The 27,506-nt window shown below is 39.0% G+C and overlaps 1 protein-coding gene across 1 annotated transcript in view; it reads right to left on the bottom strand.

Moving 5' to 3' along the window:
• Positions 1–27,506, bottom strand: part of PLXDC2 (plexin domain containing 2) — a 520,796-nt gene that overhangs the window by 309,383 nt on the left and 183,907 nt on the right. Inside the window, exon 2 of the mRNA XM_063452523.1 lies at positions 17,456–17,652. Within this exon, the coding sequence (XP_063308593.1) occupies positions 17,456–17,652 (197 nt within the window). The remainder of the gene's footprint in view (positions 1–17,455; positions 17,653–27,506) is intronic.

Raw genomic sequence — 27,506 nt, 5'->3', positions numbered from 1 at the left:
CGCTAAATCTCATAATATCTGAGTAATTTGAGCTATTTATGCTCAGTTACACCGAGGATCATTGGACTCTGATCATAGGTTCCAGTCAGCATCCTAGTTTGTTAATTTGTACAGCTTGAGCTAGGTGCCCACGAAGGCACAGCTTAGAATAGCTGCTAATAGCAAGTAGTATCTTATCATACATTTAGGTGCCCACGAAGGCACAGGATATCCCCTGTTTACTAGATGGTCTGTTAAATTGAACGGTCAGAGCTAGGTGCCCACGAAGGCACAGCTTAGTATAGCCGTCAATAGGAAGCAGAAATTTTGTTAACCGTTTAGGTGCCGACTTAGACACAGGAGTTTTCTTTTGCTAACTGGATGGCCTGTCAATATACAGCTTTCTGTTAACCAGTTCGGTGCCCACGGAGGCACAGGTGATACATTCCGTGAACTTATTTGTCTGTCAATATAGGTAGCAGAATTTTGTTAACCATTTAGGTGCCCACGAAGGCACAAGTGATATCTTCCGTTTACTATATGGTTTGTTGTGCCCCTGTAGGCACAGGTGATACCTTCCGTCAACTTATGTGTCTGCCAATATTGGTAGCATAATATTGTTAACCATTTAGGTGCCCACGAAGGCACAGGCGATACCTTTCGTCAACTTCTGTGTCTGGCGAAATTGTTAGCAGAATATTGTTAATCATTTAGGTGCCCACGAAGGCACAGGTGATATCTTTTGTTAACTTTATGGTGTGTTAATCGGCACGGCAAGAGCTAGGCGCCCACCAAGGCATAGCCGAGAATAGCCCGTTACAATAAACATTATTTCGGCCAACCATTTAGGTGCCCACGTAGGCACAGGATATCTTTGGTTAATTCACTAACCATTCGAATGCTTCTCATTGGCAAAGTCTACAAGGCGCTTATGTGTGCCCAGTACATCGAGCACTACCATAACCTTACGAGAAACCTTGTGCCCTTTGAGGCAAAGTTCAGGATACTAGTATAAGACGATACTGTAACCACGAGCACCTTAATTGTATACTTATATACAGACACTGCTACATGTATTTCACAAGCTGTATATCAGGATATATCCCTATACAGACACTGTTACATACAGTTTACCAGTTGCATACCGGGATGCTGACCTACCACTATACCCTCTACTAATATAGGAACGCCAGAGTTGATTACAAGCGTTACTCTCCCTAAGAGGATATAAGTTTTTAACCTTTATATGTTGCACAGCGCACCCACCCACAACTAAGTTCCCACCCTATACCCGGTATTGACTACAGATTTCCCCTATTCTCTCAGAGGTAGGGGTATTTCTGGCATATTGCAGCCATACTGGCATTTCTGTTCGAGACTCTAGTTACTCTGCATTCACATGTTACGATCCTGCCAGTCAATCGTAACAAGGCAATCATATCGTATGCATTGTACTACTCCTGCTGTGGGGACTAACTTACTAGTGTAGTGTGGTTCTTGCCCTGTCTCTTGTCCATTTATGTTCTGTCTATTGTCTTCCCGTCTGTACCCATCTTCACGTAGTTTGTCTAGCTGCAGCCACCGTGTCTGCCTCAGGTATCCACTACTGAGACAGGAGTGACTAGCAACTTCGTCAGTCATTGTGTGTGTCTTTAGTATCTTATTAAACCACATATATTTTTTCTAATGATTTTTTAACGATTTCCCATACACGATTTAGAGACAGCCTCTTCTCTCTCCTTTCGTGCATATATCATGTTCCTATATACCGTCAAAGGTGAACATGCAAGGAATTTCTCAGATAAACAGGGATATGGAAGATATACATTACTACCAGCATACACATGATAACATGCATTGTTGCATCTTTTTAACATTCCTTTTTTTTTTTTATTCTTTATTTTTATTGAGCCTTGTGTGGCAATACATACAAGCTCTTGGTGCCCGAACAGCATTCCTCGAGCACATTTTCAGGCATAACAGATGAAGCATTATGATTATTGGCACATTTTTATAGGTTAAAGTAATGTAGATTAGATCAGGTTGTTAGTTAAAGCGATACACAGTAGCAAAAATCGTGAGTACAAGAAGTGGATTGACATGACTGCCTCATTTGGTGGCATGCTGAGTTGGTGCATCATCCTAACAGGTTAACAAGCTATGAGGGTGCATTTCTCCTTATATATATATATATATATATATATATATATATATATATATATATTTGTGTACGGCACATTCCGAGGACGTAAGGAAAACAGGGTTAAAAATAAGTAGTTCCTTAATAGCAAGTCAGTTGAGGTGTGCCGAAACTGACGTAAGGTTAGGCCTGTAAAAGAGGGCCCACCTAGGAAAATGATAAAATTGAGGGTGCGGTGGGAGGGGCACTTCCGAGATCGTCGAAGACAGGTAAGCAGGGGCTCACTGGGTTTAAATAGGGAATTTAAGTGCCTCCCACAATTACAGGCCAAGCCTTCTATTTGTGTACGGCACATTCCGAGGACGTAAGGAAAACAGGGTTAAAAATAAGTAGTTCCTTAATAGCAAGTCAGTTGAGGTGTGCCGAAACTGACGTAAGGTTAGGCCTGTAAAAGAGGGCAAAAATAATAACCATTAAAACAAAATGCGTTTATTAAGCGGTACATCATTTAGTCATATCACAGAAAGCCAGCCTTATCTCTTTCTCTGGATTGGGAATGTATCTGTTGTATGCGGATGATTTCCACCTCCCCATATTTTTAATTATGTGTGTCGGTACATGATTACCTGAGGCAGCTGTGGCTGCTCCAATACGAAAAGAATGGCCCGAGAATGAACGTGGGTTTTGTCCCAAGCGGAGTAAAAGGGTGCGTATGTAAAGCATGAAGATTTTTGTGGTCAGGGGTTTCCCTAGTATAGCTAGAAGTGGGCTATCAGGGACGGAATTAGCTTGGGCTGCTACTAGCTTATCCAATACACGGACGGGACACCATTTGGTTGAAGTGGGATAAAAGTTAATTTCCACTGGTGGGCCTGTTTGGCTTGTTTTGGTACGGGTAACGGACAATGTGTAGTGGTCTAGTTTTTTAATTAAGTGTTTCTTTTGGAGGCACGAGCTGAAATCAGAAGCTCTCTCTACAGTGAATTCTTTGGGTCTTAAGAAACCATAAAAGGCTAGATAAGCCGCTGATTTGATAACGAGGTTTGTGATATGTTCGAAAGGGGACGTGTCGAGTACATCGGATATATTCTTAAATAGCTTACTATCTATGGGAAGGCGTTTAGTGGGTATGTGTACTGACAAGTTATGAATGCCTTTGAGGACACTTTTAAGAGGGTAGGAAGATAGGAAAGGAGACTTGTTGGGAAAGGAGGTTAACATGTAGTGTTGGATTCCCGTTAAGTAGAGTTTGATTGTGTTGTAAGCTAGATTAAGAGAAAAGTGGCAAAAAGTTGTGAAAGCAACCATGGTTTCAACAGAAAAAACATTTATTACACAGTAATTACGAACGAAACACATAAACAGTTCATATGCTCTGTAATAGGCTTTCCTTGTGTTAAGGGATAGACCCGCCTGCGCAAGCGTGCCGCTTAGTTGTAAGAGAGCTTAACGCATTACCAGGTCTTCGAATTTTGGAGGTACCCTGGGTTGCTGGGTAGCTGTAGGATGTAGTCTGAAGAACTCCTGCAAATTGAAGCGTGACAGAGCATCAGCGGCAGTATTTTGTATACCTGGGACGTGAACACAGGATATGCAGAACTGGAGATTAGCTGCTAGCCAAGTGAGTCTCCTGACTAGGTTCATGATCGTGAGGGACTGAGAGCGGCCCTTGTTAATGATGTTACAGGTAGCTAAGTTATCACAAAAACACCTGACTGACTGCCCCCTCCACTCTACCCCCCACGTGTAAGCTGCTGCTACGATAGGGTAGATCTCAAAAAGAGAGGAGGTGGTACTGAAACTCTCGAGTGATGTGGTTTCGATCGGCCAGGAGTCGTACAGCCACTCGTCTCCAAATATGGCCGCATAGCCTAAGGTACCTGAAGCGTCAGTCCAGAGTACTGGGGAATCGTCGGAAACGGGGGGAACAAACAGTGACCTGCCATTCCACGAGGAAAGGAACAGCTGCCACATTCTCAGGTCAGCTGTAGCTGACTCGTCTAAGGGTGTAGTGGAGTCATCGTCAGGGAGACCGTGCAAAAGTGAAAGGATTCTGGAAATGAAAGACCTACCCTGTGGAATTATTCTCATGGCGAAATTAAGTGAGCCTAGAAGTGACTGTAGCTGTTTCCTGGTGCAAGTGCCTAGTGACACGCAGGTGCTAATGTAAGACAGAATTCGGTCTACTTTCTCCTGGGGCAGGCTGGCGTGCATGGTGACAGAATTGAGTGTAATCCCCAGAAAAGTAATTTCGGTTTTGGGACCTTCAGTTTTGTCCAGGGCTACGGGGACACCTAAATCTTTAAAGAGAGTGAGCAAGTGATTAAGGCTGCGTGGAGTGCAGTGGTGTGGTTCAATGGTGAGGAAGTCGTCTAAATAATGAATGACAACTGGGCATCTGCAGAAGTTCAGGAGAAGCCATGTTAACGTTTCGGCGAACAGGTCAAATAACTTGGGGCTACTTTTGGAGCCGAAAGTAAGCCTGGTAGCGAAATAGTAGTTGTCTTGCCACTTAACTCCATGCAGATGCCAGAGTGATTGATGAATGGGAAGTAACTTAAAGGCGTTAGTAATATCTGACTTACTTAACCAGGCTGCCTTCCCGGAGTTAATAATCGCTTGAATGGCATCATCGATTCTAGCGTACTGAAGAGAAAAATCTTCTGACGGGATTAGTGCATTCAGGCTAGGTGTGGGAGAGGCGTGTGGTGCAGAAAAGTCAATAATAAGTCTCTTTTTGTTGTTAAACTTCCCCGTGGCGATACCTAGAGGGTTAGTTCTCCATGAGGAGAAAGGAGGAGTAGTGAAAGGGCCTATCATGAAGCCGTTATCTACTTCTTTCTGTAAGAGTACTTGTAGGGTGTCGGGGTCTGTGAGAGCTGACTGAAGGCACTCCAAGATGCCTGAGGGGAGAGAGACAAAGCCCGTGTGAAACCCGTGAGTGAACCCTGACGTGAGAAATTCCACCAGATGTAAAGAAGGATGATTAGCCAGGTAACGTTGTAAACTCGGTATGTTTATTGGAGTGGATGCCTTTTTAGGGTACAATTTGTTAGGGCACATCGTCTTGGCATGTGCCCTGAAACAAAGCGAGCACACATGCAGCAGTCTACAAGCACTGTAACTACAACCCCCAGCATTGAAATTATTGCAGACCCGAGCTTTGCCCAAGAACACTATTGGCCTGCCTAATTTGTCTCTTATTTCCTTCTGGTTGGAAGTTGACTGAAAATCGGAGTTGGCGTTACTGGTAGAGGGGATAGCTACATTTTCAGGACAGAAATTAATCGAGTGAGCTGCAGACGAGCATATGGCACAGGAAGGGGTTTTGAGACCAGCAAAATGCATAAGAAACAACTCCGTGTCCAGCTGACCCCAGTCCGTGACTGTATTATACTGAGACAAGGAAGCGGCTGACCTAGAGGAGAATGACTTGTGATAGTCGTAAAAGGCAAAGCCCCCGTACTTATAAGCTAGCTCTATCACCTTGTGTAGGTATAAGTCTAGCTCCTCTCTGCGGAGGGGAAAAGCAGTACAGATAACGTCTCTGTATAGGCCAAATGCCAAGACAAACTCGGGAATATTAAGTTTCCTATTCAACCTAGGGTCTCTGGCCCTCATTACTACTGATAGATCCTCAAACGTGTACGCCCTGTTTTCTACCACGTCTTGAGCCGCTATCAGTAGCGAGGCCAAGTTAACATCCTTTCCCTCTATGATGTCACGTCTGAGAGACTGCGGTATTAGGTGAATAGGATTAATAACGTTAGTAACTTTCCTAGCCGGTAGAGGGTTACTGTTACCTCCTAGGGCGGGCGTGGGTTGGGCAACCGGCCCGGGAATCTCGGGGACTGTAGGAACATTATTAGCTTCCAGGTTATCCAATCTATTATTGATAGTGGCAACTGAGGACACTAGGGAGGCCATCATGGCGTGTAACTCAGCCAGGCTATTAAGTACATTAACCTGTGAACTAGGGCCAGGCCTTTCGTTATCCTCAGTAGAGTTCAATAAACGAAAAAGTTCATTCTTCCTGGCTGAAGCCGGATAAGGGATATTCCTCTTTTTTAGTTCAGCGGTAATCTTAGGGATAGTCCAGGAGCGATAGCTGGAAGCTGGATTTGGAGGGGTTGGTTGCCTTCTCTGTGTGCCCGACCTGAGAGGGGTGCTGGTAACCGTCAGATTGTCTTCTAATACCGAAGCGTTGGACATTCTAAGGGGGGCAGAGAGGGTGAGTTTAGTACTGAAATGTAAACAGCTGGAGGGACCCCGCTTACTAGGTTAGTGCCCATAGGCGAAATTGTATTAACTTAGCTTCAGTTGGTGGCAGATGAGGCCCTAACTACTTGCCAAGTGGCTATGAGAGGCACTATCTATGATTTGGCTCGTGGGGCCTTGGTGCCACTGAGGTGGGTGGCGGGGTGTTGGCCTCTCGGTGACACGTAAAAGAAGTAAAACGTTTGGCCGTGACTGGTGAGGCCCTAACTAAGTTTTGAAGCAAGGCTATAGCTATGCGTTGGGACGATTGGCCTGAACCTCCGAACGTAAGGGCTGACCTTATGCCTTGCGGGACCTCTAAACTTATAGGCAAAGAGGCCTATGGGAACATACCTAAGTTGGCGGGAGAATTACAACTAGTCCTCAAACCCCCCCCCCCCCCCAGGACACACCAATAACATACCGGCAGAGGAAGGAATACTTTACTTGACCTAATAATGGACTATTATCCTGAAGGGAACCAACGGAACTAAAGGGAAAGAAACTTGACCTATTTATGAAACGTACTATTTAATTACAATATACACACAAATGAACTGGGTGACACAGAGGCCTACCTCTTTAACAAAGCTGCGAACACGTATACCCGCGAAGGGCCACTTGCGAGAAGTGTCAGTACTAGTAAGGACTACAACAGAAAATAGGACATGAACAGCCATTAAATCAATGGAAACAACATACCCCCTATTATTCTACTTTGCTATTTATGACTTTAAGGGGACCATATAAACCACTTTAAATACAGAAGTTTAGAATACTGGGCAATACAACAAAACCGCCTAAACCCCTCTTATAAACGTAACTACTAAATTTATTGCTAAAAATGTGAACAATATCCAGAAAACGAAACAGAATGAAGGTATTGCACCAAACTGAATGAAAAACGTATGGCAACCCGGTCCGGCTAAACGAGACTACGAGGTGTAAGTGTAACTGAACGTGTTACACTGACCGAGATTGCAGGAGCGGAGTGAAGCCGAGCCCGTGAGCGACAGGGCTAAACTTACGATTTCGATGCCGTCCGTGTAAGGCAAAAGCGTTATACTCACGAATACAGCCGCAGAGCGTTTGAACCGGGCTGCCGGCGGGCGGGAAACTGACGTCACGGATCTGTAAACCGGAAGTACACTGAAGCACTTCCGAGATCGTCGAAGACAGGTAAGCAGGGGCTCACTGGGTTTAAATAGGGAATTTAAGTGCCTCCCACAATTACAGGCCAAGCCTTCTATATAGCAGACTCTACCAAATAGCTATGTTGTCAAAATGTAGTTATGCATTCGTTGTCTTACAATGCCAGGCTACGTTTGCTAGGGTATTAGTCATGAGAGGCAGGTGTAAGGCATAGTACCCAGGTTAAGCAGTGGGTCTAGACACACAATCTGAGGCTGCATCAGTACTTCTGGCATGCTAAGTGTGCATGAGTGTTTTTCGTAGCTTGTGCACATATTGATATTAAACAAGATAGTGTGTTGTGAGTGTGCACGTCTGAATTAGTCCTGTTGTGCCTGCATGACATTTTTCATCTTTAGTGTAAGGAAAAAAAAAATACCACAGACAGCGAGGTGTACTGGCCCCAGTACACCCGGTCACCATTCAGCTGATGCCCTGCAGAGGTAAAGCAGAGTCCCTGTGTGGTGGTTTTGTCAGCAGGCTTTGGGGCGCTTGAGAGTAGTAGTGGTCATAGCACGCGATCAGCAGGATCTGCACGGAACAATCCTCTTCGCTTCCAGCATGTGGGCGGTCAAGTTTGCGGGAAGCCATCTTGCGTGACTGTGGGCTGTGGAGGTTCAGGAGGTTGGCGCCGCGTTGGGGCTCTGTGTTTTTGTTTGCAGGTTGCTGTGTGGGTCAACACGCTTATGTTGGCGATCTGCGCCATGCAAGGTGTGTGTAGGGGGAGCTCCGGCATCTGCTCCTGCTCACGTGGCCTCCGCCATCTTAGATGTAGGCCCTAGGCCTCGCTGTCCCTGGATCTTAGCTGCTCTTTGGTTGGTGCGTGTGGCTGCAGGTTGTGGACCGGGATCACCCCCACCAGTCCGGGGGGGTAAACAGGGCCGTGTCCACGATGCTCCGTTAGACGGGATAGTGGAGCAGCGGCCGTCTACTCCACTCACCGCCAGATAAGGTCCCACTTGGAACCTCAGAGGGACTAGAACTCTAGGAGCAAGCCTCGCCTCGGATCCGGTACCCTTTGCACATGGGGGGTCGCAGTTGTTGGTGATTAGATTCATCTAAAAGCGTGGGTTATGGGCTTTTTTGTTTCTGTTTTGCAGGAGCTGGTCTTCCATGCGACCGTCCAGCTTGGCGGTCTGGCCCCACTCCCTTAACATTCCTTTTTTGCTGATAATGAAGAGAAAACAATATCTTGATGTGATTTCCAAAAAGAAAAAAATATCCTCCTTGATTCCAAAGTTGGAATTATATTTCCCTTTGTATCAACAAGCTTATAATAATACCTGTAGTTATAGTTATCATAGCTCTGAATATTTTGCTTTGCTAAAGAAGCATCCAAGCCTTTTTAAAATATTTATTGATGCTGATTAAACAATCTCTCAAGGCTCAGAAGTCTACATCTCTCAAGGCTCAGAAGCCACGGCTGCCATATTTGAGTGTAGGATTTAAAGTTTTTCGATTGTGCATATGTTATTTCTTCCATTTGTCTGGTTTTGTTTACCCTACTTATCCATTCCCTGATAGAGGGAATCTGTTTGTGTTTCCAGTACTTAGGTATGAGCTGCGCTGCTGCCATAACCAAGTAACTAAAGAGGGTGGCTTTGTCTCTCCTCATATCTTTAGGAGGTAATGAGAATAAATAGTGTTGCGGTAGGAACGGTATGGCAACATGCAGTAACATTTGGGTCATGGCATGGATTCTCTTCCAATAGGTTATTATCAGTGAACATTGCCACCATATGTGGGCATGGTGAGCTTTCTCGTGTTGGCATCTCCAACAGGCCTGTGAAGTCAAATTGTGTATTTGTTGAATTTTGGCTGGTGTATAGTGCCAGCGAGTGATGCGTTTATAGTTGTTTTCCTGAGCCAAAGTAGATGTGGTAGATTTGTGTGCAATTAGGAAGATATTTCCTCATTCTTTTTTTGAGAGCTCTATTTGTAGTTCCTCTACCCATTTCCCCGTGCAGTTGGGCAACGGTAGTTCTCTTGATTTCCTTATTAGTTTATACATGCTGATTAAACAATCTCTCAAGGCTCAGAAGTCTACATCTTTAAGGCTATTATTGTAAAACCAATTTCCTCTTCTGTAGCTGAAATCTCCTTTCTTGAAGTCTCAAAGAATTGTCCTTTCTATAATTATGATAAATAACTGTTCACCATCATTGCCCTCGAAGACACTTTTTTCTTAAGGTTTACATTTTTTTCTTTCCTTCTTTTTTTTTTTTAAATTTAAGTTTTTTATTTTTCATTTAGATGATACAATGAAACAATGAAACAATGTGTCACGATTCACATATACATAGATCAGATAAGTTTCGTTTGTGAACAGAGAAATCAGATCACAATTCAGAGTATGTAAACAATATTACAAACGGTATAACATTGTAATCAAACAATCATCATATGAAATGGTAATTTTTAATTAGACAAAAGTCTGTTGTCAAGGCTAAATAGCCACTCGTAAATAATGCAATATTACTGGTTAATGTATTAAATTATATTCCTCCTCAAGATCGAGTAAATAAGGTTAACTGATATGTCAGATTAGAGGAAATTTAGCTTACGCTGAGTTATTAGTATAGTCGATTAGAGTTAGTGTGTTAAATCTTATTTCAAGTTAATTTAGTCGTTGCTAGGAACAGCATGTGGAAAATATGGAAATTCCTATGGTGAGCGGCCGATGTACAGCATTAGAATACGGAAAGGGGGGGAGGGGGAAAGCTCAGGATATTCGATTAGGCAGTGTGCTTGGATGCCAGAAAGTGTAGCCACGGCTGCCATATTTGAGTGTAGGATTTGAAGTTTTTCGATTGTGCATATGTTATTTCTTCCATTTGTCTGGTTTTGTTTACCCTACTTATCCATTCCCTGATAGAGGGAATCTGTTTGTGTTTCCAGTACTTAGGTATGAGCTGCGCTGCTGCCATAACCAAGTAACTAAAGAGGGTGGCTTTGTCTCTCCTCATATCTTTAGGAGGTAATGAGAATAAATAGTGTTGCGGTAGGAACGGTATGGCAACATGCAGTAACATTTGGGTCATGGCATGGATTCTCTTCCAATAGGTTATTATCAGTGAACATTGCCACCATATGTGGGCATGGTGAGCTTTCTCGTGTTGGCATCTCCAACAGGCCTGTGGAGTCAAATTGTGTATTTGTTGAATTTTGGCTGGTGTATAGTGCCAGAGAGTGATGCGTTTATAGTTGTTAACCTGAGCCACAGTAGATGTGGTAGATTTGTGTGCAATTAGGAAGATATTTCCCCATTCTTTTTGTGAGATCTCTATTTGTAGTTCCTCTACCCATTTCCCCATGCAGTTGGGCAACGGTAGTTCTCTTGATTTCCTTATTAGTTTATACATGGTGGATAAAACTTTCTTTGTAAGTTTGTGGTCAGAACAAATTTGTTCGAAGTCAGTCAAGGGCCGTAACTCCGCTTGTAAGAGGTTGGCACTTTCAATAAAATGGATCAGTTGATCATAATGTAGACGTTGATTACCTGTGGGGTTCGCATTAGACGTCAGTTGAGTTAAGCTTTTTTACTTTATTGTTTTCGACCATGTCTTTAAGTTGTAAGACCTTATCCGTATGGTATGGGTTGTATGTATTCCCCGATTGTCCTCTTTGAAAGTCAGGGTTGTGTGTGAGGGGATAGAGAGGGGAGGGGTGGGGAGCTATATTCGATACTCTGGTTAATTTGTGCCAAGTCTGAAGGGTGGGCCTTATTGTAGGGTGAGTGTCCACAGTTTGTCGGAGTTGAGGCGAGTTTGCGAGTAGCCATGGTTTTCTTTCCTTCTTATCCTTTATTTATAATTAACATCTTCATTTCCCTATATTAATTTCATAGTTTGTGTTTACATATCTCCATTTCCAATATCCTTCTCTGAAACTGGTGACCAAAACCAGTGACTAAAGTCTTCTTACCTTGGGTCAGCTGGGGGGGTGACGCTCCCCACCTCTCTCAAACAGCCTCTAGATGGCGTTTCCTGGATTTTTCTGGAATAAAACTCAGCTATCCAATGTTGGAAGTCCTAATGCTTTGTATGAGGACATATAATGATATCCATTTTCAATTATGGAAGCTCCTCCATTGAGTCCATTGAGCACTCACAGCTTCATTACTACGTAAGCCCCCTAGGAAAGCATTGATTCAATGCTTTCCTATGGGAAAGCTTGAATGCATGTACGGTGCTTGCCAGGCATGGGCATTAGGCCCCCGTTGCTCCTTTTTGAGGAGAATTGGATTGGACCATTGATGGAGCAGGTCATGCCTCCTCAGTGACATTGATGGAGGAGGAGATAAGTATCGGTGAGGCTCTGGAAAAAGGCGAGTAGTTTTGTATTCCAAAGGCTTTAGTGGTCCTTGAAATGAAGCAAATTCAGATGATAGATACAATGATTTGGTTAATCAAATGCTTTATAAAAAGGCACCCCTGACAATAGGCGCCACTAATAATAGGCACCCCTGTGCGGACACAGTGTTTATACAGGAGCACTCAGCCAGCACTTAATGGACTACATGACAGCACATAACATGATGCTGTAAAGAAACCTTGCCATTCAGGTAATCAACTTTTAAGTAAGACAGAGGCAGGAAATACAAAGTCATATCCAGGAGAACCCCTTGTTGGTAAATGTGAATAAAGCTAGCAGGAGGAGAAAGAAGGTCTGTAGAGTGCAGTGTATTCCCAACCTAAATAACAGGGACGTGTGCGTGTGTGTGTGTGTCTACATTCACATTTATACATATTCACACAAGAATGTATAACCACATATTGCAGTTATGCCTATGTGTATTATCTAATACAAATTGCACACATAGTCACACACCATGCACACATGGTATGCAAGACAGTATGAGGGAGATGCATAGGGCAACTAGGGTCCCAAAAATTCTAAACATGCCACTACCTTCACTCATATAAATATATATTTAATATGTAATAAGCTGAACTCTGTTTTGAGAAGCCTTATTTTTTCCAATTATTTTTTATGATAAGAAATTTGTCATTTCTAGTAGCACAGATTGTCTGCGGGTAGTTTTATTTTTTTTATGGGAACTCGTCCTGTGTATTCCACTATGATCTTTTATCTTAATTCATTAATTAATTTGATGACTAGTAGGTGGTAAGCTACTTTTGCTTCATGGCCCATTTCACTTCCTCATGCAATAGGACTGTCATTTCCTGTAGCTCACCCTTTGGACAAAGCCACAGCATCCTCCATAATCCTGAGTGACTCTTTAATGGTATATCATAAATCATTATTTCAGATTTCACTACCCCACAGTTTGGTGTTGAGAGGATCCACACTAGAATCACACATTTTTGGGGGTTTGGCCTTCCAATCCCTCAAAGGGTAGAAGCATTGCTACTAGAGTTAAACATATTTCCGAATAAAATACTAAGGAATTTATAAAAATGCAGAATGAGCATTGATTTGTTTATTTAAAAGGGGAAAAAATGCACAGCACCTATTATAGATTATAATTCATATTTTTCTACGCTCTAGTCTAACCTCTTGATTAAACACATTTTTGAAGCAGAAATGGAAAGCTATGTTATATATGTCGATAACTGTCAACAGAAAAACAGTTACATTTTACACAAGAGATGACAAGCAAATATATTGTTCAATGCCAGCAATACACAGACCCACAGAGGGTTGTTCAGTTTGATGGAAATATAGATGACTCACATATCCAGGTTATATATGTGGGCTTAATTCTATTCCAGCAGTGACAAAAAGGTTTGATTCTCTTTACAATCTTATAGTGCGGACATGCTATATGTATGGACTGTGGGATCAGTTTTAATACCATATTTAAATACAGCAGTTAAATTACAAAAGTAATATGTTTTATTGTACATAAACAGGGAATGCTGCAAAATATAGTATAAACCAGCTTTGTTAATTCTATTTCAATATTAAGCACAGAATAATATTTTGTTTTCTTTTTTTTTTTTTTATCACTATTTAGTTGCAACAAAAGATGCAGGTTTAAATAAATCAGAGAATTAAAGGGACACTATAGTCAGCAGAACAACTACCACTTATTGTAGTTGTTCTGGTGAGTATAGTCAGTCCCGTCAGGCTTTTTGCTGTAAACACTGCCTTTTACATTATAGCCTAGGGACACCTCTAGTGCCCACTCCTCGGAAGGACACTATGGGCTTCCTGAGTAAGTGTGCACAGTGTGCAGTACTGTCGTTTAGCGTCTCCATGCTCTTCATGTAGCATCAACACATTTTGCAACACTATACCAGAGAAGAAATCTCTGTCGGATGAAGGAAGGCCCTGCTCTAACAAGCTTACAATCTGTGTACGGAACACTTACTAGTGATTACTGTGAAATTTGCCAGATACCATTTATTTGGACCCTCGTAATATTCTTCTCAAATATGGCTTGTTAGTGCATGTCTCTATCTATCTATCTATTTGTCTATCTGTCTGTCAGTCTAAACACACGTTGAAGACATTACTGTGCAGAACAGGGTATGAGAATACCAAATGTAATTTAAAATAGCAGTTACAAATACTAATGGAAAAGTACAGAGTGTGAGACATTAACCACTAAACACTCTTTCAGTGTAATGAAGTGTTATAAACGCCTTGTAAGCTTTTTAAAATGTCTTAAAAAAACTAATGTTTCTTACTTTGTTTTCTCAGTAGTCTCCTGGCTATTCAGGGGCGAAATTATTATTGTGATTATAGATGTATAAAGTCCATGAAGTATTATCTTTACTGTTCTACTACTAATGTGTACAATAAATAGTGTATGTATTGCATGCTATTCTATTTCATAGAGAACATTTAACAGCCATATACAGGTTATTGATGTGCACAGTATTTAAATGGTATATATTAGTTCGAACAATATACATTTCTCTTGCCCCTTAAGTGGTAAGTGAGTAAGTTGGATGCTTGTTTACAGGTTAATGGCTTGATATAAATGGGTTTCATAGAAAAAGTCCACAAAGATAAGTATAACATTAAATCTAAGAGTAATGATCCCGTCTGATATGCATTTTACTGATGAAAGGATTCTTACATTTAACAAGAAAAGCAGATGAAAAGCACAGTTACTTAGAAACACAAGAAGGAACAGGAAAAAAAACAAACCCATTAGAAATCAGATCTACATCGTGATTGTTTGATGATTTTAACCACTCAGAATACAGCCTAAATGTAATCATCATCACTAACCAGAACATTAACTAGTGGCAGAGTCCTATCTGCTCTAATGTATAAATGTCCTGGATATTATGAAAGCAAAGATAGACATGTTCCATAACTCTTACAGCGAGAGAAAAAGCGAGAGCGAGAGAAAAAATAAATAATGGAAAGATCACATAAAGAGGAGCTAACTTACAATCACACATGCAACTATTTAGTTGCTTTGCCAATTAGTACAATTGGCTAGCTGAACACATTTTTGCGAGTCAGCAATTTGATATATAAGTTCGAAACAACACCAGGCAACTAACAATGATCTAAAGAGTCCAAATTATCAAAGCGTGAATTTCTGTATCAATAACAAAAACAGCAAACTTATTTTGCCAAAATGAGAATAGTCTTATAATATAATGTCAGCATGTGCAATAGTTCCAAGCGAAAACTCACTGACATGTATACACGTCAGAGATTGTCAGCAAGGTATCTGTACGCAATAAAAAACAGGTATATCCATCTACTGTTATTACTTTGCAAAGAGGCTAGTGGAGGCATGGAATAGCCTTCCAGCTGAAGTGGTAGAGGTTAACACAGTAAAGGAGTTTAAGCATGCGTGGGATAGGCATAAGGCTATACTAACTATAAGATAAGGTCAGGAACTAATGAAAGTATTTAGAAAATTGGGCAGACTAGATGGGCCAAACTGCTCTTATCTTCCGTCACATTCTATGTTTCTATGTTACTACCTATAATATGTTTTTGATAACTGCCCATATACACGACCCATAAAACACTGATTCTAGGTAGACATTAATGGCCATTTTTCATATTAAATCAAACGTTTGTTCCTTGAGTCGGTGTATCCCTTTCTAAATGATGTTTTCTGAAGGCCTAAAATTTTAAGTTGTATGCCAAACTATCAGAATTTTCAAATAGTTCTGAAATGGTTCCACTAGACAGTGAACTCAGCCACCTGTTGTAATCAATGTGAGCATCTGTGGCATGAGATGTAATTATTTATGTAAAATATATAAATCTACTACATGCCAACTTGAAACAGTGGAAGCTTTGGAGTCCACATAGACCAGCAGCACTATGGACTTATTTTGATACCTGTAAAGCCTATATATCAGGAAACCAAAGCAACTCTGAATAAAACTGAACAAAATTGAATGCAACTCACCACTCCTCATTCAATTGCATTTCTCTTTTATCTTCTTGATATATTGTGGATTTTATGAATTCTAATAGTTTGATGACCTCAACATGAAATACAAGTCCTTCTACAGTCAAGGACTTACCTGTTATTCATTCTTCTTGTAAAGCATAATGTCCTATGTCATTTCTCATCTTATCAAACCCTGGACTAATGCACAGGAGCTCTCTCAATAGCAAGTTAGTGAACACGTGTTGGGTTACCAGGGCGTACAGCAGCTGTCTTTAGTAGAATACACTGGCAAGACTTTCCAAGTCTTAAAAAAAGACAAGAGCCCAGGTAGTCAAAATAAGATTAATGACATGATGCTAGTTGTCACTGAAAGCAAGAAATCCAAGTCTCCCAACTTGGATCCCATATGCAAGGATAAGTCCAAGCTAGTGATGATAAAGGTACACACTATATATGGAAAAACAGTGCACGTGTACGTAAGGTGGCACATTAAACTGGGGCTTATTCAAGCATCAATTCATTGCTCCAGGTTTAGATACAATGTTGTCTATGACAGACTTAGTAGCACTTATATTGTATATATATTGTATATATATATCACAGGTGGATATCTGTCTAGACGGAGGAGTGTAAGACATGGCTTTCTGGGACGGGGAGAGTCCTTATTTGAGGTCCAGTTTCAAAGGTGGGCTGGAAGCATTTTATCTCACCTGGATACAACTATGGAATATAGGTACAAATTAAGGAGGATTGGAAAGCATGGTTTGCTGGAACAGCATGTAGTCCAGTTTTAATGGTGACTGAATGTATTTGGTTTCATATACCCCTATCACTAACTCACATTAATGCACAAAATAAAGGATACAGGACAATGTAAAATATATAACATATTAAAACAATACATTCAACAACAGCCAGGGAAGTGAGGGTGCAGACTTAATTGTTAATTTTAGCTTGTGACTTCACAACCCAGTAACAACATAGACCATATCTGCACGTTATATCTTGCAACGTTGTGACAAGCCTAAAAGTGAAGGTGTATGCCATATTCTGTTTTGTTTCAGCTGTGTGCCTGATAAAAATGAATACAATTATTTACATAATAAAAGTGGGTGCAACATAAGAATAGGAAAGTGGCCATATTGTACTGCACACACACACTAAAACAAAATCGCTTGAGTATGCATCCATAAAACAACAATTGTAGATGCTCTAATGCAGGGGTTCTCAACCCGGTCCTCAAGGACCCACTACCAGTCCAGGATTTAGGGATTACCAGGGTGTGCCTAAGGTGTTTAGAAAAAGAAAAAGAAAAACACCTTAGATCCTGGACTGGTAGGGGGTCCCTGAGGACTGGGTTGAGAACCCATGCTCTAATGTAACATGCTTCCTGCTATAATCCTCTTTGTTTATACATACATTTTAGGATAGGTGTCATGACACAACCTAGAGAAGGAAATACAACAAACAAGCCTGTGAACCTAAAATAGTTAAACAATAGGTAAGGAGGTACAAATTATTTTCTACAATGTAGAAACCTTTGTTACCTCAACATCTGTGCCATTGTCATTTCCTTCCTCAAGAAACATGTCGGAGAGACCTGCGGCTTCTAAGAAATCATGGTCAACGCTGGGCCTGTTTGTATCCACAGAATTCCTTCTCCATCGGTGGCTAAACGTGTTCAAGTCCAATAAAACATTCTCGTGTTTTCCCAATATCATTTTATTCATTGAATTAGACACATCTATAAAAAAGGAGAAAGGGGTGAAAAAAAGAGGTCAGGTTTGATAATAAAGAAGTTATACAAGGTTCTATTTCAGTAATTCTTGTTTGTAATTCTTGTATGACAATACATCGGAACTTGGCCACATTTTTACCACTGTAATTACACTTATCCTTTTATCTGCTTTAAATTTTGGCGTGCATTTACATTTGCAATGGAAGGCTCAGTCTTACATTAGAGTACCACTGTCCATTTCCAATTAACTCCTTAACAGGAATAGGTGAAAATCACTAACATGTTATCTAGAGTCATATAGTGTTGTTGTAACAGTGGTTGCATATACTGAGCTTCCCAGCTTTCTACCTCCCTAGTCATAGTGGACCAAGAGATTGAGGTCCATTACCAGAGCTTAAAATATGTCCTATGACAAGAAGAAAATGGATATTTGCACTAGTGGTTATACTGCTATAAGTGTCCCTTTAACTTATCAACATGGGGAGGAACATATTTGTTCTGTAAGAAGCAACATTAAACAGCAGAGGTGGACTTCTTAAAGTCACTTCTACCATTTACCCAGGACATACTTGAAAATGAGAAAAATCTCAAAGTATTCCTCTTGGTAAAATATTTATTTTATAAATAAATAATTTCCACTACAGGGTAAGTACTGCATTTTTTTGCTGTGTACATTTGTTTTTGTACTATATTTTCGAAACATTTGTCATTGAATTTCAGACTCAGACCCCATAAAACTGTGGGAAATTACTTTTTATGAAACTTGAAAATTTTCTTACATTTTCTTGTAATTTACAATAGAAAATATACAGTTATTTGTAGGGTTATTAATTCAATTGAGAACTGGCGCGCATTCAAAGTGAATCGAAAGTGAATTTCAAATGAAGGGCCAAAAAAACTGATTCAAATAAAAAATCTCCTACTTTTTGTTCTGGTATGACTAATTTTCTCTAAAATCTGAAATTCTATTTGGATTCCAATCAATTCTAACGTGAAATAAAATAAGAATTTAGAAACCAGACCATTTAGTTGGAGTCTGGCATTACGAACATTTTTACCCTGAGTCAGACAATATACATGAAGACTAAATTTATATAGATTGCAGAAAAAATATGTGTGTAGCTCTGTTTTATGGGAAATCAAAACCTACATTTTTCGACGGTATATATAAAATATAAATTCTAATAATGATGCTGTCCCTGCAAGAATAGTACACACAGCAAATAATTGAAAGGGCTGTAATATACATTTGAAGAATATTATTTGCTTGTCAAGTTTGACTCATGCAAGAGAGCATTCAATTAGACCACGCTTTGCAGAGACTGGAATTGTAAAAAAATAAACATATTGAAGGAGTGTGCGCTTTGACAGTGCCGTAATTACAGCATTAAATTTTTTACGAAGATTAAGCTAAACAGAAAGCACTATAAATATTTTAAATTCAATTCCGGGATTTTTATACATAGATAAGTTAATAGTTTGTAGAAAAGCCTTGAATTTATACCCATATTTTAAAGTACATAATTACTGGACATAAAAGTAGAACAGATATTCTCAGATAGTTACGGTATAATAATAACATTAGAATTCTATTATTGGAAAGCCAATAGTCCAGAGATGGCATAATCTACTTGCTTAAGGGGTAACGTGGAAAGATAAGAAAGGCTAACTGGATCAACTTATTATAAAACAGTAGCCTCTGTGAGCCTGCTTTTGAATATACATATATCATCTAAAATATTCTAATATGTGAAAAAATCAGTCATGCAGAAAGAGAGAGATAGAAAGCACTGGAGTTTATTTACAAAACTGATATTTTTAGGCAATTGACAGGGGTATCTCTAATGCTTTCCAAAACAGCTAATTTGGAAAAATACCTGAGTTGGGGAATTTTTCGAATCAGGCAATTTCAGCCAAAACTTTGCAATTCCCTTGTCAATGTTTTGCAATGTCTATTTAATGAATACAAATAAAAATAGAGATAAAATGAGAGAGAGGTCCAACTGGACAAAAGTTAAAGAAGAACCGTAACTTGCAGATAAGTCACAAGCAATCGCAGTGAAGTGATAGTCCCTAATTATTTCACACCACTTATGGTTTTTCAGTGTTTGGTGGGAGGAAAACACACACACAGACGCACACACAAATACAAATACTATATTAGACTTTTTATACTGGTATTATCTATTTTTGGGATATTTCCCTTTTGTTTTTACATACGGATGAATACCCTGATCTGACAATGTTTTAGAAGAATTATCCCAGGCATATTTGAGGCTATATCTTCTGGCAAGTTTTATTGGGACTTTTATTAGACTTCTTATTATTTTTTATATTTGATTTTTTTACATATTGGATTTTTTATATATTTGAAACTATAGTTTGTCTATTCTGTTTTGGCGCAACCTTATCTCCTCTGTTGTTTAGTTTTTACACAAATACTTACCTACCTCTGCAACTCTTCTGTATTGTGGTATCTTCATTGCCCAATGATTCCTCTGACACAATTTACTGACTCATATACTTACTTTGCTGAAATTTGCTAAGCAATTCATGTAATTTAAAATAAAATATAAACAAAAAATTTGCACGACCAATACCTAACTTTTAGTTAGCTATTAGATTGTGCTAAAATTGAAGAAGTGATAATTCTTCTTTAACCCACTGACAGTTTTATTTTACAGTTTAATTTAATTACATTTAATACGTTCAATTTGCCATTCCATTTCAGTATCATGAACACAACTCACCAAATAAAACTGATCAGAAATACAAATTGAATTCATGACTGGCTACCATCATGAAACTAATAATAAAGTCCATATTTTTTTTAGATGTAAATAGTTAAAGATTGATTTAATATTAAACAAAACGACTACATTGAATTCAGTTTAGGTGGAAAATAGAGAAGAAGCGTAGCATTACTTTTCCCAGTTTTCATAATGCTTTATAAATTTTAATGTGTTCTGTTGATGCTCACTAAACCTTTGTTTTTTGTTTTTTGTCTCTTAAAATATCTTTAGGATCTTCTATGGTTTATTACATTGTTTTACATTCAACATTGACAGCATATCACTATCAAATGTAGTGATATAAGCTCCTGCTGTTTTGGATCATTTTACCAAAAACCAGACACAATTTTAACAATTTATTTTGATATAACTTTGCTTGCTTTCATTATATATTTTATAATTATGTTTACATTAGGAACTGCACACATACAAGGTAATTAATCCAAATAACATATGGAGCTCCAGGCTCAGGGGACAGCGAACCCCCTAGAATACTTATAAGTGTAGAGAGTTCATGCACACAGATTCCATCACACAGTAGACTGTGTATTGGAATAAGCACACCATTACTTTATGGACGGCCTTTCTCAAGTCTACAGAAGAGTCGCCATATTGGTTGAAATGTTGCCATGTTGTGTTTATTCTAATAAAATCTATGTAGTATAATGGAATTTGTGTCTGGAGGACTCTCTCTACATTTGAATATACATTTTATAAAATAAACTATTTATGCAAACCTCAAGGCAATATTTGGTTAGACAACACTGAAACACTAAATAAAAAAAATGGCTAGATTCTTCAAACCCAATAGGGAAAATGTTTCTGGCATTCTGCTACAGTTCACACTAACTGAAGTGGGTAAAATAAATGCCAGTTTAATAATTGCAATCCATTCTTTAGATAATGCAGAGACAACGTGCAGAGTATTTTAGTGCTTGAATTGCATTATTGTTAATTTTTTTGACTTTGGTTATTTATACAGAACTATTAAGTTTTACAACACGGTTGTAATTTGAATGATTAAGTAACAGGAACTTAAAGGAACTACTGAACTCATACGTTTTATACATAATACTAACCCTTACCTATAAAGCTCTAAGCAACTCTACTCTCCGCTATATTTTGTCACTAATTTGCAGGTATGCCACTCTTCGGCCACTCCGACCGTTTTTAGAATAGCCTAACTTTTATTTCACAAACCTATCAATTTCTGTAATGGTCACCCCTTATTGCTTGGTTTCTATCTACCACGCCGCCCTTCCTATTGTGGTGTTATACCCCATCTCCTCTAGAATGTAAGCTCTTTCGAGCAGGGTCCTCATCAAACTATTGTTCCTGTGACATTTTGCAATTGTCTCATTTATTTTTACATTTCCCCAATTATAATATTGTAAAGTGATGCAGAAAAAGTTGGTGCAATATAAATGCCAATAATCATAATAGAGTTAGCAATAAATGTTGTGTTTTGCTAAACTGATTCAATAAAGAAGCCGTCCAATGGGGAAGGGAAGGTCAGTGAGAATTATGAGAGCTCCGTCTGGAGATTTATAACAATTATTCTCAGCACTGACTCCCATCCCTTTTATTCACATGGCATGAATTTTGTTATAAAGTTTAAAGTAACACATCATAGTAAATGGGGTCTGGTACTATGTCTTTCGCAGAAAGGTCTTATTGCCCTATTAAACCTTCCAAGATCAGAAATTGAAATTAAGGTGTGACTTATGCAATCTTGATTAAAATAAGGCCTTCCTTTGTCTATCCTCTTATGCCATGCCTCACAACCATGATATGGTGGAACAGTTTGTAGCTCCTGCCTGCTCTCAGAGGTTTGCTTCCTGGTGTCCATTTTCTGGAGCAACCTGAGAGGTGTCCCCAGCAAGCACAGTGCAAAGCCATCATTTGACATAGTCCAGTTGTGCAAATTTTCTGAATTTCAGTGCTGCTCCAAGTCAGCCAGAGTGCATTCACACCACGATTACATGCCCCCTTTACGGCAGACACACATTTCTGGCAGCCTTGCCCATCATCATGTTATCACTTGCCCACCCTATTGTCCCATCCTCTCACATATGTTCATAACTCACTAACTTCGGAGAATTGCATTATGCCTTATATAAAAATAAAGGTAGATAATGTACAGAAATTCTGTGGAAAATTGAACATTCTCAAATAAACAAACAAGGAGTCACAAAATAAAACATCTACTGTAAATCCTGATGTTGGCAATCTATTTCTGATTGTACATAACACATTCAAATATAGATGAACGATTCTGTATTTTTATAAAACTAATCATATTTTAGGTATATGTAAATGTATAATGGCTGGCCCTTTAATGGTGAAGAAAATACTTATTAAAAGTTTGAGATCTACAAGACCAAAGGAATCATATCCACTTTGATTACAAAAGGTTAATATCATGCTAGAATAAAATAAAATAAAAATTTTTGTAACAGGTTGAATGTTATGAATAATACATAAAATAAATGCTAATCTAAAATAATAATCATATCACTTCTGGTATGTAATAATTTGAGAAGCAATACATTCTTGAAATCATTTTAGCAAAGTTGAGTAATTAAACATATGAAAAATGATACAAAAAGCGGGAAATGTCCTTACATTCCTACTTGGCCTTTTTAATTTATTCTTTAAGAAAAAAAAAAAATTGAAATTGGTTAATGAGTTTCTGAAGAATAGAGAAAAACTATTTAAAGGAAAAATAATGAACTTTATTAATCACATCTATAAAAGCTTGACATTTTATGCTAGTTATATGAAGGTTAAATGTAGTACCGTATTATTAAAATGAAAGGTGTGTCTATTAAGAGGGCACAAGTACTTTTTGGTTTTGGATTGACCTTGAATTTAATTTTGAGAACCGTCAAAACATATTTATTTTTGAGAACACAATAGCCGCAATAGCGCATGCGCACAAGGGAGCAATGACGCTTCCAAATGGAAGCGTCTGATTGCTCCCTGCTCGTGCCCGCCTATTTCATCATTTTGACGAAATAGGGGGCGCGGCTTCACCAGGCTTCCGGCGCTGGAACTAGGTGAGTAATACGGGTTGGCTGGAGAGTCCCTTTAAGTTTGGTTATATAAGTAACATTTGTGATCTCTTTATTCTAGCAGAATGGTACCTGCCACATAAAGATCTGCCTTTTCATTCTTTGTTAAAATATGATACAATCGTTCAATTACATCTGCAATAAAATGTGCCTGTACTGAAACTGCACATAGCTGCATGTGGAATATAGAGACCTAACTTGGCTGAATAAAGAATAAAGGTACCACTTGCACCTCATCCAACCATGAAACAAGAGATACCACCTCAATCTTTACCTCTACAAGCTGGTCCCAGTTTTGCTAAGCTACCTTTACTGAACTTGGCTTACACATTTTTACATTTTATTTTAGAAAGAGGCTTATAATTTGTGTGTTAACATTTGTTTGCTACCTATGACTTTTTTTCTATGATGACTTGATTGTACTACATGAGGTAAGAACATCTCCAGCAATTGAATAGCGTGTTTCCCATAGCTGTCCATAAGAGAATTTGTATTAATTTACCAGAGGTACATCTAACTCATGTAATAGAATCTATCCCTATGCAGAGTAAATAGAATTGATGATTGAGATACTTTCAGGGTATCTCATTTTTTGCCAGGCTGAAAGCCGGACGCTCCTTTTCCTTTTTATGATACGTTGTGTGCGTACCAACGTTAGGATGCCAATGATGTCACGGTCCACCAAAACATTTGGTTTCAAACGTTTTAGGGGTGTGGCTCCAAACTAAAGGAGGCACAATATGAAAAGGCTCCTAGGGCACAGGTCATTGCCCTATTGTGGTTCCAATTTTGTTCCGTATAGCGTGTTATTTCTGCTTCCAACTTTGTCTTTGAGTGACTATGCTACATTCTGTTTTCCTTTGACTCAGCTATTGTGTTTTTGCTGTTCCTGATTTCTGGCTTCCCTGACTTAGGCTTGTCCTTGACTGTTCTCTGTCCTTGTAAACGTTAGTCCAGCCACTCTAAGGACCAGTATATGTTATCTTTACTATTCTGTTACACTCTGCATGTTGGATCTCTCTCTATTTCTGACAGATAAAAATCTAAGAGGAATGTGCTATCTTCTGGCCCCAGAAAATGAAAAATTTGCTTTTTTACTATGTAGACAGGATGTTTCCATACAGTGAGCAGTCACCTGTTTTCTACATGTAGATTGCAATTCCTAAACTCTGTACAGTATTCGTAGGTTGCTTATATCTTTATATTTGTTGGTGGACCTCTTGTTTGCAGTTAATAATTTGAGTATTTAAGCTCATTGAGCATGGCCCTCAACCCTTCTGTTCCTGTTGTCCATTTGTCTGGTTACAATTACGGGTCTGTTAGTCCACCCATTGTAGAGCGTTACGGAATTTGCTGGCGCTATATAAATAATAAAATAATAATAATACCATACATTCAACACAAATTTGCAAATAAAAGGCAAGATGATTTATTGTATCTAAGAGACACTTATGATAAATTCCAGGAAGCAGAAACTGCAGTTTCCTCATTGACCTCAGAGCCTATGCCCCACCCATTATCATACGTTACAGTTTATGAGGTTGCAATGTGATGATGGAGGTCATATACATTAGTGGAGCATAAAAAAGTCAAAGAGACTCAAACTTTTTGATGTGTATTGGCGACATCTGGAATTGTAGAGACTTTACTAAAGAATTGCTAATAGTAGGCTAGAATTAGAATATCATTCCATCTCAAGTTCTTTTCAGTCTCAGTTATTTTGGTCTAATATTTGCATTTCATTTGTCAGTTCTCCACAATTCACATTTTAGTGGATACAATTCTTTACGTACTAAACAACTCAGTAAATTGACAAGCAGACAGTTAGACCCATACAGAAAAAAACAGGCAAGGGCCTAAAACGTCAAGGGACCTGTCCATACAGCTTGCAAGCTGGGCCAAGGCTGGTCCAAGAAAATCTCAATTTAGTATCCAAGATGATCGCTTTTAAGATGGTAACAAAGAAATATCATGTGCATATCATGAACTATTGAGAAAAGCGTATCTTTTTATATCCAACCCCCAACAATGTGTGTAGGCATCCATCAGCTGTAAATCTTGTCTTGTTTTCAGGTAAATAAGTAATGGAACTAAACCACTCAGACAAATTCAGAATTCATTCTTAGCTGTTAAAGTTATAACATAAACTCGGTATTATTCCCTGAGATGAACATCAGTCTGCTGTATGTCAAAATAAGGAAAACAAATGTCATTTTGTGCTTGAAGTTAATTTATAGAAAAGAATAAAATGCTTGTAGCAATATTACTAACATATCTTTTTTTTTTTATTCTAAATCTCCAGACACATAGTCGAACAAATATGAACCAACTGACTTTACAATGGTTGCTGCAAGCCTTTGAAAAGAAAAACAAATCTAAAACACTTACCATTGATTGATATTATCAGTAGTAATTGTAGATATATTCTGGTTTAAGTTCTTATATAAATGGTAAAATATATTATTTGTGTCTATGCAACTCTAAAATTGCAACACCAAAAACACCATTTATATTTGCAAATAACACCATATATGACATTGGGGGGAGGTGAGCGTAAGTCCTGGGCCAACATGGAGGCACAGAGAAGTACAAAGCACTACTAAAATGTTTTTCTGTGAATGAAAATTCCCCAAAATGCCATGCTCATTCTAAGCATGATTTTCCCACATTGCACTTCGTTGGCACTTTTTGACTAGTTGTTGCTGAGTGATCGCTTAATTTTGTACTTTCACTAAATTAGGTGTTTAATTGCTGTTGCAATTATTTTTAATTGCATTTAAGTAAATCGATAATTTTAACATTCCTCAAGCAGTTAGTTTGACAAATGATTAATTTTTCTCTGGGCTATATCATTAGCCAGCTCACTTCAGTTGGATTTCTGAGTCAAGGGATACTGCTGCAGGATGACATGCTCTGGACACCATAGATTATAGTGAGTATTTTACCTATATTTTGTTAAATGTTGGCTCTGTTTGGCTGCCAGCTGTGTGCTTTTGGTGATAGAACTTACCATTGAGATGGAATAGCTCAAAGCTGCATTGCAGATGAGTCCTACTCAAAGAACGATTAAGGGTTACTCCACTTTTGCTTTCAGTTTGAAATGCTGCACATACTGAGCTACTTTTGTACAGGGAGCTAGATACAAGTCAGTGGATGTAGTGAACTACTACCCTTGCAGGTAGCGATGGAAATGTGAAGGTGAAGAGTATACCTCCCTCATTTGAGTCATCACAAGCCTCCCCACCTCCCAACATTTCTTAATATGTGTGCTCTGAGCTGGTACGAATGGTCCAATCAAATAATTCTCTCTGAGAAGTATTTGACTGAAGCACGGATAGGGCGTAGAAAGTAGAGCTTTGCCCGGTGCTGAATTCCCGGTACCTTTAACACGTATTTTACAGGTTTATAAGGGGATGGGGTACCTAATTAGTAATGCCCAATAGGGCATTCAAAATTAAAAAAATATATATTATTTTTTAAAGGTTGGAGTAACACTTGAAGATTAGTGATGTCCCGAACGGTTCGCTGGCGAATAGTTCCTGGCGAACATAGCTTGTTCGCGTTCGCCACGGACGGCGAACATATGCAATGTTCGGTCCGCCCCCTATTCGTCATCATTGAGTAAACTTTGACCCTGTACCTCACAGTCAGCAGACACATTCCAGCCAATCAGCAGCAGACTCTCCCTCCCAGACTCTCCCACCTCCTAGACAGCATACAATTTAGATTAATTCTAAAGCTGCATTCTTTTTTTTTTGTATTTTTTTTGTATTTTTTTTTTGTGTTTATTATACATTATCCTCCATAGCCAGTAACCTGTGTTTATTATACATTATCCCCCATAGCCAGTAACCTGTGTTTATTATTCATTATCCCCCCATAGCCAGTAACCTGTGTTTATTATACATTATCCACCCATAGCCAGTAACCTGTGCTTATTATACATTATCTCCCTCATAGCCAGTAACCTATGTTTATTATACATTATTCCCCC

This window comes from Pelobates fuscus, chromosome 4 (genome assembly GCF_036172605.1).
Source record: "Pelobates fuscus isolate aPelFus1 chromosome 4, aPelFus1.pri, whole genome shotgun sequence".
In the NCBI taxonomy this organism is placed as follows: Eukaryota; Metazoa; Chordata; class Amphibia; order Anura; family Pelobatidae; genus Pelobates; species Pelobates fuscus.
The sequence above is the reverse complement of the archived record's forward strand: the minus strand, read 5'-3'. Positions and strand labels throughout refer to the sequence as shown.